At 46.4% G+C, this 13,307-nt stretch overlaps 1 protein-coding gene across 2 annotated transcripts in view; it reads left to right on the top strand.

Moving 5' to 3' along the window:
* NPHP4 (nephrocystin 4) overlaps window positions 1–13,307 on the top strand; it is a 96,436-nt gene that overhangs the window by 65,479 nt on the left and 17,650 nt on the right. For both annotated transcript variants that reach the window (XM_079986756.1, XM_079986755.1), the window contains exons 15-19: window positions 355–546; window positions 2,036–2,226; window positions 5,849–6,009; window positions 7,391–7,571; window positions 12,686–12,814. In XM_079986756.1, coding sequence (XP_079842882.1) covers window positions 355–546; window positions 2,036–2,226; window positions 5,849–6,009; window positions 7,391–7,571; window positions 12,686–12,814 — 854 coding nt within the window. The remainder of the gene's footprint in view (window positions 1–354; window positions 547–2,035; window positions 2,227–5,848; window positions 6,010–7,390; window positions 7,572–12,685; window positions 12,815–13,307) is intronic.

The raw sequence follows: 13,307 nt of genomic DNA, 5'->3' as shown, positions 1-13,307 counted from the left end.
GGAAGCCTCATGTCCCCTTTCCTGTAAGCCAGGGATGGGGAACATTTTGTGGCCCCCCAGGTTTCACTGGGCCCACATAACCTTGACTCCCATCTTGAGGACAGTGGCCTTGATCCAGCAAGGCTTTTTAAGGAGCCAGATGGGAGTAGAATGCCGCTTCCCTGCTCTCTGCAGAAACACAAGTGCTGGGCACCTCCCCAAAGCTTTTGGGCACTGGACACCTAGATATTTGCACCCTTGCTCTTAAGGCCAGCTGATTTCCCCAGATATGTGCTAGAGGGGGAAACGCTTAGGATAAGAGTCTGTTGGCAGCACCCGGCTTCCCCCAGACTCAGCTGCCTGCCTCCGCTTCAGTCCTAGCACTGGCCTTACGCGGGCCGCTCTCGCCCGCTTGCGTGCATCGGGATTCCCTCAGCTCCTGGACTGCAACAAGGAGCCTGTCCAAATTGTGGACCCTGTGGACCCTGTGAACTTCATCCCACAGCGGGAAGAAGCTGACCTTCTGCAGAACAATGAAATCATCCTGCAGTTTCTTGCATTCACCAGGTAAAGCCTGTTTCTGGGGTTCAAGACAGGTCTGAGTCTAGAGATGGGAAGGCCTGGGAAAAAACTGGAAAAATTGGGTGGGGTGGTGGAAACCCAGGGGTTTTTTCAATTTTTTTTCCATACCTGTTTTTTTCTGGGGGGGGGGGGGAGTGTGTGGAATATACAACTGTATCAAAATTGTTGTGTTTTTTTACAATTTTTCTGGAAAAAAAACGGCTTTGGAAAAAACTGCCCCCCCCCCATTTTTCCAGTCCTACCTCCACCCAAGCCTTCCCATCTCTGTGACTGAATCAATGCTTTTGAGGTAGTTTGGGTTTTGTTGTTATCAGGAAAAAACTTGGATTTTGCAATAGTTTTGAGCTGCCTCAAAAATGACACTGTTTTCTTTCCGAGCCCTGGACACCTAGCATTTTGCAGAAAAAGCTGTGCTGGAAGCAACAAACAACTGTGTTATGATGGTTGCTTTGTTTTTAAGGCTCCAGAGAGCTATGTAGTTCCTGAACTAGCTGACAGGGAACCCAGCTGAGGGAGGCAGTGCTGCGTCTCTGAGCTCGTCCACAGGGACTAAGTCTTGGAGGAAACACAGGCATTTCAGATTCATTGTTTACAGGTTTTGCATGACTATTTGCCAAATAATTCCCCTTCATTAAACAGGGAGATTTCTTCAGGCAATGTATGAAGATTTGGCCCAGCTCTTACTTGTCCATAAGGGGGAAAAGAGACATCCTTATTTCTCATTTCTCTTTTCCTCAACCAGTCTCTGCTGATCTAATCCATCCACCGTGAGTGTGTGGAAGTGATTGGTTAACACAAAGGAAGAAATAAAATAAGTAGAATAGCCTGTAGGGATACCAGAAGACCCATTTGAGAGGTTGTTCTGTGTCTTAAACATGTCTTTTTGCATTGTACTGAAAACCTTCCTCTATCAGCATCAGACTCCTGTAAGGGTATCATTCAGAAATTAAAAATTGCTCTCGTGTTACCAAATGTGTCTACCCAGACTTAAGGTCTATGGACTTGCGGGTTTTTTATGCTGGGGGAGGAGGAGGCTGGGGGATGAGCACCAAGATTCTCAAGGATTTAATTCCAGGTGATCTGAGGAATAGCTCCAACAGCCAGTCCAGACAGGTAGATCATTCAAGGTGTGCCAAGGCACACAAGTCTTTGTTAGGTGTGTAGTAGGGAGAGGTTCCAGTGATTCCTGATGCAGGGAGTTGCCAGAATGACCAATCCCCCAGCTGAGGTTGATTGGAGGCAGGCAAGGTCAGAGCAGTGACTCATGCTGAGACAGAGCAGGCAGCCTCTGCTGTAGGAAGGCAGGTCCTGTCTCTCAAAAACCTTTAGCTTTTCAAAGAATTAGCTAGCCATCCTTTGAGAGGTGTCCTTGGCCCGGCCAGTAGATACCCTGGGAATTGGTGACTCATGGCATAGGGATTTAAATCACCAGGATTTAATTGTCTTCTGTCCCTTTCGGTTGTTGTTAAACAAGGGCTGCAGAGGACAGGACAGCCTTGGAGACGTGGCCCAAAACCATCTATTTCACCTTCCAGTTCTACCGCTTCCCTCCCGTCACAACTCCTCGATTGCAGCTGGTCAATGCAGATACCTCGAAGGCAGCTCCATTCATTTCATCTTCTCACATCTTGGTGCAAATCAAGGAAGATGGGACCCTGAACCTTGGTAAGGCCTGAGGGGAATAGATGGGCAGAAACTTATTTCTACCCTCCAGTTCTTCCCCATGGTTCCCTTAGTCAGCTGCCTTCCCTAGTATCCCTCCTTAGTCTGTCGCTCTTCCTTAGATATGTCTTCCTACCTTTCTTCTCTCTTCCTATGAGCCAAGAAGCTCCACAAATGGTATTTGGATGCCTTTAGAATCAGAGCAACATAGTTAAACACTGACAAAGACTCTCTCTGATGTCATAGCAATTAGGCCTGCAGTGTGTCAGTAAGGAATATCTCTAAACCTTTCCTACAGTCACTTTAACATCACAGCTATCACTCGGATCTCTCTGTTTCTGAATGGAGGGAGGGAGAGAGGCTACCATACTAGAGAGTGTGAATTCCAGGCAGACTTGAATCCAGCTGTCTCTCCAGTTTGAAAAATGGGGCCCTCCAGGAAGGATCATTCCCAATTCAGAATGCAGCACTCAGAGCCGGCTCCGTGCTTGTTGCAGCATCCCCCAGGGATGAAGTCTCAAGCTGCGAGTCAGCAAAATTCTCCTTTCCGCCGTGAGCCTGATGGAAGTGGAAGCTGAAGGGACACCTGCGAGCGAGGTTAACTCCAGTTTTTAATAGGTCAATGGCACGTATATCAACTGACTCCCAAGCACAGATAGCAAGAATTAGAATCTGCTATGCTGTTGAGCCATCATTCCTTCAGAACAGAAGTGTTGCTAGTAAAGCCCACCATTTGAGAGGCTTCGCTTCAGATACTGCCTTGGTATATTGTAAATTCTCCCTTTCCTCCTTTAAAACAGTTTTGGTTTTCAGGTTGGAGAATTAGGTCATTGACATATGTGCAAGCCAAGTTTTACTCCCATCTCCCAGAAGCCTGTATTCCCAGTTCATTTAGCACTGTGTTTCTGATCTACTTGAAAACAGGCATGGATGTTGAGTGGGTGTTTGAACTTAATAGCATAAGAACCTGGGAAGAGCCTTCTAGACCAGGGCAAAGGAGGCCCATCTAGTTCAGCATCCTGTTTCTCACAGTGGCCGGCCAAGATGCCCCAGGGGAACCCCACAATTAGGACCTGAGCACAAGAGCGCTCTCCCCTCTTGTGGCTTCCAGCAACTGGTATTCAGAAGCGTCACTGCCTCTGACTATGGAGGTAGAACATAGACATCATTGTTAGTAGCTATTGATAACCCTCTCCTCCTTGAATTTGTCTAATCTTTTTTTTAAAGTCATCCAGATTAGTGGCCATCACTGCCTTCTGATGGAGGGAGTTCCATAGTTTAACTGTCTGCTGAATGAAGAAGTCCTTTCTTTTATCTGTCCTGAATCTTCCAGCATTCATCTTCATTGGATGTCCACAAGTTCTAGTGTTATGAGAGAGGGAGAAAGACTTCTCTCTCACCATTCTCTCCATGCCGTGCAAAGTTTAATAACTTTTCTTCACAGGGGAGTCGCTCCACCCCTATGATCATTTTGGATGCTATTTTCTGAACCTTTTTTGACTCTGCAGTATTCTTTTTGAGGGGAGGCAACCAGGACTGTTCAGAGCCTTCCAATATTCAGCTATGAGAAGCCTCATCTTCAGTCTGTAGCAGTACAGTTAAGACACAGGTTCAGTATGCATAATCTGCTCTTTGTAGAACTAGGATGGAGTGTCAGGCACTGGTAAGCATCAGGGCTGAGATTTGGCAATCCAGAATGCTGACTTGCCAGTTAGCTAAGCAGATTTTTCTTTATTTATTTCGAGTTCTACGCATCCGAGCAGCCAAGCTTCAGACGCCTTGTTTCGCTCTGCAAAGTGCTTTTTGGTCTTATTAAAGCCTCGTCCCAGGAGAGGCGGTCCTGTTCCGTACCCTGCTGAGTGTCTCTGGTTCATAAAGCCACCCCTCTCCCCCGTGGAACAGTTAATGGAAATTAAAAAGGGGGAAAGACACACATTAAATGCTGCTCTGTGCTGGGATAGGACGCTCCCAGTGTGACTTTAAAAGTTACTTAGCCAGATCTTTCATAATAGCCTTGATCATTCTGTTTATTAAAGTGGAGCCACACAGCAGCAGCAGACCCCTCATTTGCTGATGACTTTTGAAAAGGAAGGCCCTCAAGGGTTGGTCCTCTTGTTGGAGCCGAACTGCTCATCATCTTCCACTCCTCAGTTGCTCCCTGGATCCATTGACAAATGCCAGTGCTGTCCTAGTCACGAAGGCACAAGGCCTCGCTGTGATCCGATGCCCCTTCCTTTCTCTTCTTTCCCTTTTCAACTCTGTTGCTGAATTATGCTGCCGCACCCTTCTCTCCTTCTTTTAAAAATCATTAGCTGTGATTCCTGCATTGTAGGGGTTTGGACTAGATGAGCCTTAGAGATCCTTCCAACTCTACAGTTTCTATGATTTTATGTTTCTATTATTCTGTAAGGCTTTTTTTTTTGGGGGGGGGGGAATTAATGTAGCATAAAAAGTACAAGCCAACAAGAAACGAAACGTAATGAAAGTTAGAAAACATAACACAGGAGCAGTACAGAGAGCAGATAACGTAGTGGCTTTCCAACTAAATAGAGTACATTAGCAGGACACCTACTTTGCCTCCTGAAGGTCCCGTCCTCATTTAAAGCCCCAGAGAACCACTGCCATTCCATTTAGACCAGGGATAGAAAGTTTCAGATACAGGGGCTGAGAGTAGCTCCAGGAGCCTTTATATCTGGCCCTGTCGGGCTGCTGCCAGCGACTCCCAGCTGGTTGCCCAGGAACATACAAAAACAAGGGAGTGTTTCTTACCATCCTCTTTTTATTCAGTATTTACAGGGAGAGGCTATAGAACCCAGACTCTTGGATAATGGCTTTGTCCCAAGTGAATCTCCACCCTCCATCTCTCCCACTCTCTCATTCATCATTCTCATTGTCTCTCCTACTGGTGTTGCTACATGCCCTCTGTACTTTGCTCTCCTACTTCCAGGGCTCTCCGGGTTCTGGGAGAGGGGGGTCTGGAATGCATTCTAAAGACACTGTGTCCGTCAACTGTTTCCCCCCTGGTGCTTTTCCTCCTCTCCCATTATTTCCTAGCCAGTGTGGTGTAGTGGTTAAGAGCGGTGGACTAGTAATCTAGGGAACCAGGTTCGCATCTCCGCTCCTCCACATGCAGCTGCTGGGTGACCTTGGGCCAGTCACACTTCTCTGAAGTCTCTCAGCCCCACTCACCTCACAGAGTGTTTGTTGTGGGGGAGGAAGGGAAAGGAGAATGTTAGCCGCTTTGAGATTCCTTAAAGGGAGTGAAAGGCGGGATATCAAATCCAAACTCTTCTTCTTCTTCTTTCCCCCTCGTCTGTCTCTGAGCTGTGACCTCCCTCAAACCCCTGTTGTAAATCTAAACCATCTTCCTCTTCCTTCTCCCTGGGTCAAGCTGAGGAGTCAGTCTCCCCCATTGCTCCTTTGGCCAGGCCCTCAAGACATCCCCCAGTCTCTACACCCCCACCTGCCCAGCTCCACACCCTCCTTGAATGCTTCTCCTAGATGGAATGTGTCCCTGAGCCCACCACCACTCGAGGGAGTTGGTTCCACTGTGGAATGGCTCATACCCTCAGTGAGTTTTTTGCTTTGGGCCTTACACACCTGTAACCAGCAACTTTCTCTGCAGGCTCCCCAGGTTTCCAGCTGAAATATATGGTGGATCCTGGTTTCCTCAAGCCAGGTGAGCAACGGTGGTTTATCCGTTACCTGGCTGAGCACACTCTGCAAATAGACGCGTGGGATGGCGATTCGTTGCTCCTCGTCGGATCTGCTGCTGTGAAGCTGAAGGTGGGGATTTGTTAAGTTGGAACTGACTCTTGGGAGGGACAACCGCCACCCCACCCTGAGCCAATTCCGTAAAATTTAAATACCACTTGAGCGTAACAAAAACAAAAACCTCAAAGCAGTTTACAAAAAGAATAAGGTTATCAGTACCACCCCCAGCTATTTAAAACATTCATATAGTAATTTAAATCAGCAATAAACTAAAGACAGATTGAAACCCAGCCAGATGGGCAGGGTACAAAGAATATATTATTATTATTATTATTATTATTATTATTATTATTATTATTATCATCATCATCATCATCATCATCATCATCATTCTGCATAGCTGGATAGCTTTGTTTAAACAAAAATGCTGTTAGCAGGTCTCTGAGCACAAGTGTTATATGTTGACAGGGTCTCACTCAGAGTGGACATACTGAAATATAGAGTATTTAGAGATGACTAGACCTTTTAAATTTTCCCCTGATTCTACTCCCTATGAATTATATCAGCTGTTGCAAACCTGGTGTCCTTCAGACGTTTGAGACCACAGCTTCCATCAGTCTCAGCATCGTATGGCCGTGCTGGTTGGGGCTGATGGGAGTTGTAGTCAAAAACACCTGGTTGGGGACAGCTGACGTAGACAAGGGTGACCTAGATGGACCAATGACCTAACTCAGTGTAAGGATGTGTTTTAGGTTAAGAACAAAAGAGGAGCCAGATCAGGCCATCTTGTCCAGCATCCTTTTCACAAAGTGGCTAACCAGATCTTGCAAGGAGGATATGAGAGCATCGCCCCCCTGCGGTTTTCAGTATCCACAAAATCTTCCTTATAGTTATTTATGCCTAGGAGATCTCACACACAAAAGAGCATTGGTGGTTGTTGGCTGCTAATGACAATGCACCCCCATGTTCTCAGGTTGGGACCTAGATTGAAAAAGTTGGGATTTGTAGTGCATCCCCACAAAGGAGATATACATCTTAGGCAAAAATAAGGAGTTCAATGGGAGTTGTAGTCCAGAACAACTAGAAGGCACCAGCTTGGGAAAGTTTGGATTATGGCTACTGCCAGTCTGATAACTGATTTCAGAGGACAACTCAGAAAATGATTGGCTTTTTATTTATTCATTTATTGCATTTATATCACTTTTTTTCTTCAAAGAGCTCAAGGCGGCATATATGCCCTCCCCCCCCCCAATTTTCATTTAATCCCCACAACAATCATGTGAGGCAGTGACTGTCCCAAGGTCTCCCAGTGAGCTTCATGGCCGAGTGGGGGATTTGAACCCTGGTTCCCCCGGCCCTGTTCTGACACTTTAACCACTACACCACACTGGCTTCCTGCTCACACACATCTGAATGATCTTTCAATCAGACACAGAATTTCCTTGTTCTGCAGCATTTGCTCCGCCAGGGCCGGACAGCTGTCCAAGTCCACCGTGAACTGGAGGTTATCACCATGGAATACAAGCAGGACACAACCGTGATGAGTGGAGAGATTCTCAAGCACGGGGGTGTGAAGCCCATTGGAGTCCATGCTGTTGTGCGAGGGCGTCTCCACCTGAGCCTGGCTAACATCGGTAAGAGTCCTGTTTGTTCAAGCATTTCCATTGGCTTTCCGGGGCAACCTATGGCTCTTCAGCCTCAGGTTAAAACAGAACTCAGCTGTACCCAGGATTTCCTTCCCAAGGAGATCCGCCCAGGTCAATTTTGTTTAATCCTGGAGGACAGGGCTCAAAATATCAAAAAGTGTTGTTGTTTAGTCGTTTAGTCATGTCTGACTCTTCGTGACCCCCATGGACCAGAGCACGCCAGGCACTCCTGTCTTCCACTGCCTCCCACAGTTTGGTCAAACTCATGCTGGTAGCTTCGATAACACTGTCCAACCATCTCATCCTCTGTCGTCCCCTTCTCCTTGTGCCGTCCGTCTTTCCCAACATCAGGGTCTTTTCCAGGGAGTCTTCTCTTCTCATGAGGTGGCCTAAGTATTGGAGCCTCAGCTTCAGGATCTGTCCTTCCAGTGAGCACTCAGGGCGGATTTCCTTCAGGATAGATAGTTTTGATCTTCTTGCAGTCTATGGGACTCTCAAGAGTCTCCTCCAGCACCATAATTCAAAAACATTGATTCTTCGGCGATCAGCCTTCTTTATGGTCCAGCTCTCACTTCCATACATCACTATATCAAAAAGTATTTGCGTATAAATGTAGAAACAGGGCCACATGGGATCCCAAAGTGACATGGACCAGAAATAGTTTGTTCCATCTCTAGCCCCAGCCAGGGTTCAGATAAGCATAGTTCAGTAAAATCCCAGAGCGGGTCATCAAACCTCAAAACCTCTCCAGCACCCCCTCTGGCAGAGTGGTTGGTTTTTGTTTTTACGTAATAGAGTGCTGACAGAATCCATCCCCACCAATCACAGCCTGCCAGGGGTGTTTCTAGGAAAGGACCTCTGCTGTGATTCTGACTCTGCTGCGCCTGCCCCACCTGGCCCCACAGCCTAGCCCCCCATCCTACTGAGACACGGGCATCAGCTCCACAGCTGATGAAAAACAACCGTTTGGGCTGTTTAGGGAGTATTTCCAGCTCCTCAGAGGGGGAAGGGGAGGAAAGCAGAAGATTTGCACCTTGCATTGCGAAAGCTTATTATCCCCCCTGTGCCCCGACAACGGTAATAACATCGGGTTGTTGCGGCATGGTGGAAATACACAGGTCATTAATTCTGCTTAGTCTTGTTTACAAGCGGGCAATCCAAGGCGGCTTTGAAAGGAGACAATATGGAAAAGGCGACACTCAATTAGATGCCAACAAAACAACAACGCAGGGGAAACGGAGGCGGGGGCGTTGGAAGCTGCACAGAACCATACCTGGAAGGACGAGGAATCCGGGCTTATAAGGGCCTTAGTGCTACAGGCCTGGTAGCAGGTGCTTTAACTCATCTGTCTGCGAAAAAATAAAGGCGGTGTGACTCCATGTGTTTCCACCCCCCGCAAAAAAAATCTTATCTTCAGAAGAAAGATTAGCTTCCATTCTACCGTATCATAAATTGACATTTCATACTTTGCCTGCAAGTGGGTGATAAGCTCTTTAGCAAGGAGTGGGGGAGGGACAGGGGCTGCGATGATCAATCCAGAGATGAATCAAAGGCCGGGGAAGGAAATGATCTAATGGCGGAGAGAGATTCAAAAGGGACTTGGCAAAGGCACAGAGCCCCATTCCTCCTCTTTGTCTCCACAGCTACATGTTCCTTGATCCTGCATTTCAGTCGTCTTGTTGGCCAGTTGTTGTTGGCATCTAGTCTACCAGTAGCAAGGAGGTACTGGCAATTTCTGGAAGGAGCATCAATCACCACCCTAGTAGAGACGAAAGTGTGGCAGTTGGCTTTGGCAGGGAAATTGACTGACAGGTCAAAGCTCGTTCGAGGTTTGAAAGGGGAGGACACATTTACAAGGGACTGTTACACCTTTATGTATGCAGCTAAAGGGGACACGGAGGAACCCCCTTCACTCTACAACATTTTCTGGCTAGTTTAATGTTTATAATTTGTGTATTTGTTTGAGTGACTGGAATTGTGTTGGTCCAGGAGGCTGCCGGTCTCTCAGTAATCAATCATCTCATCTGGAGAAGACGGGGTGGGGGTGGGGAAGCAGGTTTGTTGGTTCTGTTGTTCTTTGAAGATCTGCCGCATGAGATGACGATAAAAAAATGTTCTCTGATCCCGTTCTGCCTGAGAACAACTGAGTTTGGATGGCTGAGTAATAGGGACACTTCTTGCTTTGCTGATTATGCAGGGACCAGAATACTTGTGGCCAGGGAAAGATCGATTCCTTTGCAAGGGCCAGGCCAAATCCTGCTCTTTCCCTCAGATAATTGAAAGGCATGATGATTTGACATTGCTCGTAGTCCCAGCCCTCCTGACCATCCCCCTCATCATCCCAAATTAGTTCGCGCTTGGTGCCATTTTTTTGCCCTGCTCAGGACTTTCTAAATTGCTGCTCTGCGGTTCACAGATCACCTGTACTTTGATCTCTTTGAACTAAACTCGATGTTACTTTAATTGGTGCCAATGGGAGCTTTTTATGAAGGCTTGGAGCCAGCATTGCCATTAAGCAAAGTGAGGCAGCTTCCTCAGGTGGCAGGTGGTGGTGGGTGGCGGCAGCACCCCCATAACGATCCCTCCTCTTGGAGGGCAGAGCTGTGCCCTTCACCTGTGCAGATCATGTGCTCTGACCACCAAGCAATGGTCCCCCTGCTAAAATTAAGTAAATACTTCACCATGGCAACTATGGAGACTGTAGAAATTGTGACTTCAAAGAAGGACCTTCCTGCATCTGGAAGGAACAAATCAAGAAGGAACTGCTTGAAGGAGCTTCCTTCAGAGGATCCAAGGGATGAAGGCGCTCACTTGCTCCTGTTTCAGAGGATCCTGGCTTCCGTTGCGCACTGCAAATCAAAGACCCTCTTATGCAGAAAGAGCCTTAAGGTGCCTCCTTTGATAACTCTCTTTTTCTGAACGGGCTGTGGGTTTAGATGGGAAAGAGGGGCTTTTTTATTTTTTAAAAAAGAGAGTTTTGGCTGGCAGGTTGAGTCAGAGATCAAAGGAGCTGTCGGACTTGCAAAGAGACTGGATAAGCTTGCCATTATGCATCAAGGTGTTTATTTCCGAAAGTCAAAGGAGATCCCACTGAGTTCCCCTTTGGTGTCAGAAAGGTACAAAATAAGATAAAGCAATTGCCATGAGGGGGAAGGAATTGATTCTTTGAGGGGGTGCTTTTGGAGCTTGGAATTGCTCTGGTGCCTCTGCCGACGGTTCCTGTTAGGCTCCTTTCTGGAAAGAAACCCAAGCTTGCTCAGTCACCTTCATTATTAACATTGCTCCGGGGAAGGTAGACTTCGTTTTCTGTAGCGTACTTGTTCTGGTGCTTCTTGTAAAAAAAAAAACAAAAAAACTCCCATTAATAAAACCCCAAAAAGCAAACCTAGCTTGAGGCTTTGAAAGATCTGAGAAAAAGAGGAGGGGGAGGAGGGTAGAGAGAAAGCTCTCCAACAAGCCAAAGGCACGTTCTGAATACTATATCTTAAGACTGGAATTAGCCACTTCGAAATGCACATGCGTCTCCAGATATGCTTTGGAAACATGGAAACATAAGGCTATAAGAAGAGCCTGCTAGAACAGGCCAACATCTTGTTCTCACAGTGACCAAACATTGCCTGTGGGAAACCTGCAAACAGGACCCAAGCACAAGAGCCCTCTCCCCTCCTGTGGTTTCCAGCAACTGGTATTCAGAAGCATTATTGCCTCCAACTTTGGAGGCAGTGTGTAGCCATCATGGCTAGTAGCCACTGATAGCCTTGTCCATGAATTTGTCCGATCCTCCTTTAAAGCCATCCAGTTGGTGGCCATTACTGCCTCCTGCAGGAGGGACTTCCATAGTTTTAACTGTGTTCTGTGTTATTTGCCCTAGATATTACAAGCTTCAGCTTCAATGAGTGTCCATGTCTCATGAAGGAGGGAGAAAACCTATGTCTATTTACTTACAACATGCATAATTTTATAAACTTCTATCGTGCACCTTACCTTTTCTCTAAACTAAAAAGTCCCAAACACCTTTCCTCATTTTGATTTTCTTGGTTGCCCTTTTTTGAACCTTTTCCAACTCTACAATATCCTTTTGAGGTGAGGTGAGCGGAACAGTACACAGTATTCCAAATGTGGTTGCACCATAGATTTCTATAACGGCTTTATGATAGCCGTAGCTTTGTTTTCAATTCCTTTTCTAATGAGCCTTTGCCTGGAATTTGCCCTTTTCACAGTCGCTGTATGCTGGGTCAAGATCTTCGAGCTCTTTAGTGTGACCCTAAGGTCTCATTCCTAGCCTTTCATCACCAGTTCAGACCCCATGAGCATATAGGTGAAATTATTATTATTATTATTATTTTAGCCCTGACTGCATTACTTTGCACTTGTTTACATGGAATTGCATTTGCCATCTTACCCCCCATTTATTCAGTTTAGAGGGGTCCTTTTGGAGCTCTCCCCAATCCCTTTTTGTTTTAGTGACCCTGAACAATTTAGTATCATCAGTAGACCTTGCCACCTCATTGTTCGTGCCTAACTCTAGATCGTTTACGAATAAGTTAAAAAGCACAGGTCCTAATAGTGATCTTTGGGTGACTCCACTTTCAACATCTCTGCATCTAGAGAATCATCCATTTATTCCTACTCTCTGCTTTCTGCTGCTTAGCCAATTTATGACCTCTTCTCTTATTCTTTGAGGGCTAAGCTTACTCGGAAGACTTTGTCGAAACCCTTTTGAAAGTCCAAGTACACTATATCAACCAGATCACCTCTATCCATATCCTCAGAGAAGGTTCATGAGACAGGATTTGCCCTTGCAGAAGCCATGCTGACTCTGCTTCAGTAATGCTTGTTGTTCTTCCTACAACTTAACCAGTTTGTAATCCACTAGAGGAGTTCTCCTGCTGCATCCATTATAGGCCATCCAGGCAAGATTACATTCCAGGGGAACATTCAAGCTGTACAAAAGCACTTGAGGAGAGTGCAGAGCAGGGACTGTGGGGTGTGTGGCTTGAGGAGGGAGGAGGTCTGTGGACCCCCCTGGGGTTTGATAGAGAGGTCTGTGTTCATCCCCTGAGCCTGTGCTCCCTGAGTCTCTGCCTCGTCTTCTTTTGTAGGCCATCTGTGCGAACAAAGGCAGAGGAAGTCCATCTCTTTGCCACCTTCTCGCTCTCGGATCATCTCTTCCCATGACGGGAACAGTGGCTTCCATGGGGGCAGCTTGCTGTCTTCAAATGCTTACAGCGGTAAGTTGGCTTCTGATTTCTCAATTTTCCTTATTGGGTTATGCTGAGGAGGCAGGTGGGAGCAGAAATGGAGAAGAGGGAGGGGTGGGGGTGGTCCGCCTGCTATGGGCTTTGTGGATGAGTCTTCTTCCTCCCCTTCTTCCCCTCAACGTTTTTGAGTTTATTTTTTCTTTTTCTAATAATTTTTATTGATTTCAAGAAAAAAATCGAACAGCTTCGAGTAAACATGCATAGCAGAATCCAGTTACAGACACAGGTTATAGAATACACAATCAGACTAGATAACAGCAAATGATTAAATTACCTTAGAAGAGTCATTACCAGTTTCGTGTGATTATTGATTATAGGATGGAGCGAACTTGTTTTCTATTGCTCCGAAGGGGAGGACCCGAACCAATGGATTTAAATAGCAAAAAAGGAGATTCCAACTAAACCTTAAGAAGAGCCTTCTGGCAATACAAGATTCTTGCATTGCAGGTGGTTGGATTAGATC

The sequence above is a fragment of the Podarcis cretensis genome (genome assembly GCF_951804945.1).
Source record: "Podarcis cretensis genome assembly, chromosome: 8".
In the NCBI taxonomy this organism is placed as follows: Eukaryota; Metazoa; Chordata; class Lepidosauria; order Squamata; family Lacertidae; genus Podarcis; species Podarcis cretensis.
This window is presented reverse-complemented; position numbering and strand designations above follow the sequence as displayed.